The sequence below is a fragment of the Scyliorhinus torazame genome, chromosome 5, assembly GCF_047496885.1.
Source record: "Scyliorhinus torazame isolate Kashiwa2021f chromosome 5, sScyTor2.1, whole genome shotgun sequence".
NCBI lineage: Eukaryota > Metazoa > Chordata > Chondrichthyes > Carcharhiniformes > Scyliorhinidae > Scyliorhinus > Scyliorhinus torazame.
Genome location: NC_092711.1, coordinates 114,360,693 through 114,368,429, shown reverse-complemented (window position 1 = coordinate 114,368,429; position 7,737 = coordinate 114,360,693). Strand labels below are relative to the sequence as shown.

At 46.5% G+C, this 7,737-nt stretch overlaps 1 protein-coding gene across 4 annotated transcripts; it reads left to right on the top strand.

Moving 5' to 3' along the window:
- Window positions 1–2,916: 2,916 nt before the first annotated feature.
- On the top strand, window positions 2,917–7,419 carry LOC140419497 (uncharacterized). Of its 4 annotated transcripts, none has more exons than XM_072503376.1 (3): window positions 2,917–3,104; window positions 4,728–4,832; window positions 5,768–7,419. In XM_072503376.1, the coding sequence occupies exon 3, from the start codon at window positions 5,872–5,874 to the stop codon at window positions 6,955–6,957; it is 1,086 nt and encodes a 361-aa protein (XP_072359477.1). In that variant the 5' UTR covers window positions 2,917–3,104; window positions 4,728–4,832; window positions 5,768–5,871; the 3' UTR covers window positions 6,958–7,419. The 4 variants fall into 4 exon arrangements, with proteins under 4 accessions (XP_072359477.1, XP_072359478.1, XP_072359476.1 ...); XM_072503377.1 differs by lacking the exon at window positions 2,917–3,104 and adding an exon at window positions 4,096–4,113; XM_072503375.1 differs by lacking the exon at window positions 2,917–3,104 and having other exon boundaries at window positions 4,389–4,832.
- The last annotated feature ends 318 nt before the right edge of the window (window positions 7,420–7,737 follow it).

Below are 7,737 nucleotides of genomic sequence, written 5' to 3'. Positions count from 1 at the left end.
GGCCTCGCCTCTTGTTGGCCTGTCAACATATTGTGTCAGGAAACCCTCCTGCACACATTGTACAAAAGTCGACCCATCTAATGTACTCGAACTATATCTTTTCCAGTCAATATTTGGAAAGTTAAAGTCTCCCATAATAACTACCCTGTTACTTTCGCTCTTATCCAGAATCATCTTCACCATCCTTTCCTCTACATCCCTAGAACTATTTGGAGGCCTATAGAAAACTCCCAACAGGGTGACCTCTCCTTTCCTGTTTCTAACCTCAGCCCATACTACCTCGGAAGAAGAGTCCCCATCTAGCATCCTCTCCGCCACCGTAATACTGTTCTTGACTAGCAGCGCCACACCTCCCCCTCTTTTGCCTCCTTCTCTGAGCTTACTAAAACACCTAAACCCCGGAACCTGCAACAACCATTCCTGTCCCTGCTCTATCCATGTCTCCGAAATGGCCACAACATCAAAGTCCCAGGTACCAACCCATGCGTCCAGTTCCCCTACCTTATTTCGTATACTCCTGGCATTGAAGTAGACACACTTCAAACCACCTACCTGAACACTGGCCCCCTCCTGCGAAGTCAAATCTGTGCTCCTGACCTCTATACTCTCAATCTCCCGTACCCTAAAACTACAATCCAGGTTGAGGAAGGAGCTGCGCTCTGAAAGCTAGTAATTCAAATCAAACCTGTTGAACTTTAACCTGGTGTTGTAAGAATTCTTACTGTGGCAGGGAGGATGCTCAGGTTTGTTGAAGGTAATAGAGAAACTGATCATGAGCCTGTCGAGCAGCAATGAGGGGCGAGACCCCAGTGAGATGCACCGTCTACATTTACTGACCTATTGTGAGATGAAATGACCTAAAATAAAAGCAATATATTGCAGATGGTGGAAATCTGAAAGGAAAACAGAAGCTGCTGTAAAAATGAGCAGGTCTAGCAGCACCTGTGGAGAAAGAAACAGTTGACATATTGAGTCCAATCTGACTTTTTGTAACTGAAGAGTGGTAGAACAATAATGGGTTTATTGCTGTTAGTAAAGGGGCCTATTGTGAGGGTCAAGTGGACCAAAAGGGGAGGTCAGGAATAGGTTAGTGGGCAGGAGAGATGAAAGAATAAAGATATAAGCAAAGGGAAGGCAATGAAAGTCCACCACCATCGATACACAGTGGCAGCAGTATTTACAAGATGCACTGCAGGAATTTACCAAGGCTCCTTTGGCAGCACTTTCCAAACCCATGATCGCTACTATTTAGAAAGAAAAGGTCAACAGACATCTGGGAACACCACCACCTGGAAAATTCCCTCCAAGTCATTCACCATCCTGATTTGGAAATGTATTGTCGGCCCGTCACTGTCGCTGGGTCAAATCCTGGGTCTCCCGCTCTAACCATACTCATGGACTGCAGCAGTTGATGAAGACAATAAATACGGGCTGAGTCAGCATTGCACGCATCTCTTGAATTAATTTAAAAATAAAGAAATTAAAGATGTTATGGCTGAATAACGGAAAAGGTCAATTCTAAAGATGAGTCACATTGGATTCAAAACATTAACTCTGTTATCTCTCCTCAGATGCTGCCAGACCTGCTGAAATTTTACAGCCTATTTTGTCTATATTTAACTCAATCCTTGATATCTGTTTAGTGCACTGGTCAACCACAGGGGTGAGTGTGCCTGAGAAGTATCCAGTTGGAAAACTTTTTCCATTCATCTCCTGCATCACTGGTAGCACAGTCGTTAGCACAGTTGCTTCACAGCTCCAGGATCCCAGTTTGATTCCCAGCTTGGGTCACTGTGCGGAGTTTGCACTTTCTCCCCGTGTCAGTGTGGGTTTCATCCAGGTGCTCCGGTTTCCTCCCACAGTCCAAAGATGTGCAGGGTAGGTGGATTGGCCATGCAAAATTGCCGCTAGTGTCCAAAAGAGGTTAGGTGAGGTTACGGGGCTAGGCTGAAGGTGTGGGCTTAGATAGGGTGCTCTTTCCAAGGGCTGGTACAGACACGATGGGCCGAATGGCCTCCTTCTACGCTCTAAATTCTATGATTCGATGATCCTATGATACAGCAGATATAAATTGTTCTGGTTCAGACAGCAAATATACATTGTATACAGGGTGACAAAGTGGTTATGACGGCTGCCTCACAGCGGCACGGACCCATGTTCGATTCCAACCTTGGGTAATGATATTTGCGTGGAGTTTTCACTTTCTCCCCGTGTGTGAATGGGTTTCCTCGAGGTGCTCCGGTTTCCTCCCACAGTGAAAAGATATGAGGTTAGGTGGATTGGCCATGCCAAATTGTCCCATCCAAAGATGTGTAGGTTACGTTACGGATTTAAGTGGGTGACGTCGGGGAGTGGGCCTGAAGGGGCGCTCTTCCGGAGGGTCAGTGCAGACTCGATGGACCTCATGGCCACATTCTGCACTTTAAAGATTCTATGATTGTTCTGACTCAGAAAGCAGAGCTGTGGAAATAATTGGATACATCTTCCAAAAAGCCAGTGCAGGCAGGACGGCAATGAATTCCATCTGTGCTGTATCATTCTATAAAACCGTGATTATTCAGTGTTCAGATGGAGAGAGAACGCAAAAAGAACCAGTGACACTGGATTTAAACGCAACCAAAGACTGGACCTCCCGAGGAGCAGAGGGGGAACCAATCATTTTGAAAAATAAATCATAGAACAGCGCAAATTCACTTGGATTTATGTATATGTGTTTTCAATTCATGCATAGCAAAAGGGCAATAAAATTATTTTGCCCATGCTATTTGGGGTTTCAATGGCGCTGCTGCTACCCCGCATTCCTTGCGGGTGTGAATATGTCCTCGTCAGTGTACCGGAAGCTAGTGCGCAGGCGCAGTGCTGGACGATATTGGGCGCATGCGCAGTGTTACTTTGCTCACCGTCATGCGGAAGAGGGTTGTTGTCACTGGTGAAAGTCGGTCAGGCGGAGGGAGGAATGGGCTTGGGGTGGGGGGAGCGGAGAATGGGAGCCGCGGTTCGACTGGGCAGGCTTCATAAAGACCTGATGTAGGCCGCATGCCCTGAATAAGACGCTGCAGGTTCCGCTTTTGTCGCTCCCGGCCTGTTTCCCGGGAACAGCCCAGGTTAATGCCCGCTATCTTGGTTCTGCGGGAAGCGGATGGAATGCGTGGCCATTTTGATGACGCAGCAGGGAGTGGGCGGGGCCATAGGGTCCCTGTGACCAGGAGAGAAAATCATTCACATTGATTGTCAGGCCTTGGTTAACGTCCACAATCTTTAGAGAGGCAAAGTGCTGTGGATCCTGCCAGTGAACATGATAAAAATATCAAAATTATGAGTCGGTCATTCGGCCATGAAGTCTGCTCCTTTGTTAAATACATTGGTGACTGATCTGATTGTGGTATTAACCTTACTTTGCTCCACCACCCACCTCCCCTAGCTGATAACCTTGTAGATCAAAAACCTGTTTATCTCAGTTTTGAGCATATTCAATGACACAGCCTCCCTTCTTCATTGACTGATGACCATCTGAGAGAAGAAATCTCGCCTCCTCTCAGTGTTAAGTGGAACTCCTGAATTTTAAACCGTGGTCCCTTGTTCTAGATTCCCCCACAAGATGAATCATCTACTCAGCTCCTCTTGACCTGTCACGTGCTCTAAGGAACTTATATGTTTCAAATGATCACCTCTCATTCTCCTAATTTTAAACAAATTACGGGATGAGGACATTTCTGGACAGGCCAGAATTTATTCACCTTGGTGAGCTGCCTTCTTGAACCACTGCAGTCCTTGAGGTGTAGGTATGCCCACAGTACAGTTAGGGAGGAATCCCAGGATTTTGACCCAGCAATTGTTAAGGAAAAGTGATATGAATTAATTATTAAATTGCCAAGTCAGACTGGTGAGTGACTTGAAGGGGAATGTCCAGGTGGTGGTGTTCCTAGGACACTGACCTGAAGAATCCCGTACAAAGTCTTACACACCAGGTTAAAGTCCAACAGGTTTGTTTCGATGTCACTAGCTTTTGGAGCGCTGCTCCTTCCTCAGGTGAATGAAGAGGAATGTTCCAGAAACACATATATAGACAAATTCAAAGCTGCCAGACAATGCTTGGAATGCGAGCATTCACAGGTGATTAAATCTTTACAGATCCAGAGATGGGGTAACCTCAGGTTAAAAAGGTGTGAATTGTGTCAAGCCGGGACAGTTGGTAGGATTTCGCAGGCCAGATGGTGGGGGACGAATGTAATGCGACATGAATCCCAGGTCCCAGTTGAGGCCGCACTCATGTGTGCGGAACTTGGCTATAAGTTTCTGCTCGGCGATTCTGCGTTGTCGCGCGTCCTGAAGGCCACCTTGGAGAACGCTTACCCGGAGATCAGAGGCTGAATGCCCTTGATTGCTGAAGTGTTCCCCGACTGGAAGGGAACATTCCTGCCTGGTGATTGTCGCGTGATGTCCGTTCATTTGTTGTCGCAGCGTCTGCATGGTCTCGCCAATGTACCACGCTTCGGGACATCCTTTCCTGCAGTGAAGAATCCCTGCAGTGATGTCCTGGAGTTGAGCTGATTGACCTCCAACCACCACAACCATCTTCCTTTGTGCCAGCTGTGACTCCAACCAGCAGAGAGTTTTTCCTCCTTCCCATTATCTCCAGTTTTGCTGGGCTCCTTGATGCCACACTCGGTCAAGTACTGCCATGATGTCAACCTGACACTTGTGACTTTTTAAATCTCCTTTTCCAGGTCATTAGGAAATTTGAAGAGTGCCAGATTGTTCTCTGATTCCAGTGCTTCTGATACTTTTCCTGTGTAGGCTCCAAGTTTGAAAACAGTAAAATTGTTTCAGAGGTAAGAATTATTGAGCATTTGTCTTCCATTTAGAGCTTTTAGTGTTATGCTCTGGTTTCATGTCTCTGGGACTGGTTTGGCTCCTGCACTGTGGATCTGAATCCATGTCTGTCAATTGTTCAGTTTTAACTCTGCCCTCCCCAGTCATCTCTCTGCCATTGTCCAACTTCTTCTGAACTGATGATGGGTATATTTTAAGCATGTTTGGTATTTTACCATTATTTCCACCAACTGAGTCTATATAAGGTTGCCACAGTTTGTAGAGAGGGACTGATGTTTGTAGAAGGGATTGATGTTAATGACACAAATCTCCCAATATTTAAATCCAGTACCGGATATGAGACAAGTCATATTCAAGTGTGTTCAAGGGGATCTTATAGCTGATGATGTTCACATACTTCTGAAATGAAAATGAAATGAAAATCGCTTATTGTCACAAGTGTGCTCCAAATGAAGTTACTGTGAAAAGCCCCTAGTCGCCACATTCCGGCGCCTGTTCGGGGAGGCTGGTACGGGAATTGAACCGTGCTGCTGGCCTGCCTTGGTCTGCTTTCACCAGCTGCCCTGGTTCTTCTAGACGGTGGAGTTTGGAAAATTCTGTTGAAGTTCTGGTTGGATTTTAGGTATATGAAATCTCTCTCCTTTGCCTCCTGTCTCTCCCAACCCTCTCTCCCTTTTTATCTCTCTCTCTCTCTCTCTCTGTTTACCCATTACGTACAGGGTCTTGTGTAGACCTAGTCAGGGTGGCAGGATCCCTGAAAGACAATACTGAACCAGTTGGGTTTTTATGACAATCCAGCAGTTTTCATGGTCACTTTTTCCCAGTGCCGGCCCCACAAATGACCAGATTCATCCAACTCAATTTCACAACCTGCCTTTGTGTTTTTCTGAGTTCTCTCTCACTCCCTAATTTCTGTTTTAAATCAATTTTACAGGTAATTAGAAGGGGAGGATTTGCAGTTGGGAAACTAAAACCAAGTATCACATCATTGAATCTGACGATCATCCGATTTATCGTAACCGGAATAGAACATTGAACATGGAAAGAAAAGTTCCTATTCACAGGGGAGAGAAACCGAACACGTGTTCTGTGTGTGGACGAGTCTTTAAGCAATCATCTGGCCTGTCGAGACATAAATGCAGTCACAACAGGGAGAAACGATGGAAATGTGGGGACTGTGGGAAGGGTTTTGATTATCCAGTTAGGTTGGAAACTCACCGGCGCAGTCACACTGGGGAGAAGCCATTCACCTGCTCCAAATGCGGGAAGGGATTCAGTCAGTCATCCGCTATGCTGACACATCAGCGCAGTCACACTGGAGAGAGGCCGTTCACTTGTGCAATATGTGCGAAGAGATTCATTCAGTCATCCCACTTGCTGACACACCAGAGAGTTCACACTGGGGAGAAGCCGTTCATCTGCTCCGAATGTGGGAGAGGATTCACTCAGTCATCCCACCTGCAAAAACACCAGCATAGTCACACTTGGGAGAGACCATTTACCTGCTCTGACTGTGGGAAGGGATTCACACAGTCAACCCACCTGCAGAAACACCAGCGCATTCACACTGGGGAGAGACCTTTCACCTGCTCTGACTGTGGAAAGGGATTCACTCAGTCATCTGACTTGCTGTTACACCAGAGAATGCACTCTGGGGAGAGACCTTTCGCTTGCTCCAAGTGTGGTAAGGGATTTACTCAGTCATCCCACCTGCAGACACACCAGCGAGTTCACACTGATGAGAGACCGTTTAAATGTCTCAATTGTGGGCAATTATATAAAGGTTCCGGGGAACTGATGTACCATCAACGTGTTCACACAGATGAGAAACCGTTCAAATGCTCTGACTGCGGAACTGGGTTCAAGCAATCATCTGTCCTCATTGTACATCAGCGAATTCACACCGGGGAGAGGCCGTTCACCTGTTCTGACTGTGGGAAGGGATTTAGTCAGTCATCCGACCTGCTGACACAACAGCGCATTCACACTGGGGAGAGACCGTTCACGTGCCCCGAGTGTGGGAAGGGATTCATTAATTCAACCAACCTGCTGAGACACCAGAAAGTTCACATTAGAAAGAGGCCGAGTGTGGGAAGGGGTTCACTCGGTCATCCAACCTGTTGACAATCCAGCGAGTTCACACTGCGGACAGTCTGTCGTATCCTCTGAGTGAGGGAAGGCAGTCACTCAACCATCCTGCGGGTTCACACTGACCGGAGACCTTTTAAAAGGCCAGGATCCAGGAATTGCTGAATAAGTTGTGAGGAACTGATGTCCCATCAACATATTCACACTGATAAGGTGTTCTCACGGTGGGACCGGGTTTACTATTTATATTTATTCACTGTACACCACAAATTTACACTGGGGAGAAGTTGTGCACCTGGTGTGAATGTGGGAATGAATTTGCTTATTTCTCCCATGTCCAGAGTCACCAGTGAGTTACAACTAACTACAGTGCTTTGACTTCGCTGTTGATCGCATCCAAGACTGAACTGGGGTCTGTTTTTGCTGATGGTAATGAACTCCAGCCCAGTTATAGTTAATATTCTGGATAAAAGTTGAATAAATCAGTTTTGTGTTAAATTTTTAATGTCTCTAATTTAAGTTCATTTCTTCTGAAGTTTTCTTGCTCTCCCCCGTCTCCTCCATCCTCAACAAGTACGAGGAGCTCATGGAGCTTCTTTGTCACTGAGATTGAGACAATCTGATCAGCTGCCTCAGTTGCTTCCATCCCTCCCACTAACCCACCAGCTCAAGCTGCCTCTCAGGATCCCTTTTTATGAGCTCTGAAACCCGTATATTTCTGTCTTTCTTTCCCATCTCCCCCATGTCCTCTCGCTGCTCATTTTGCCCATGAGACTCACCTCCTGCTCCATGGACTATATTCTCACTGAACTACAT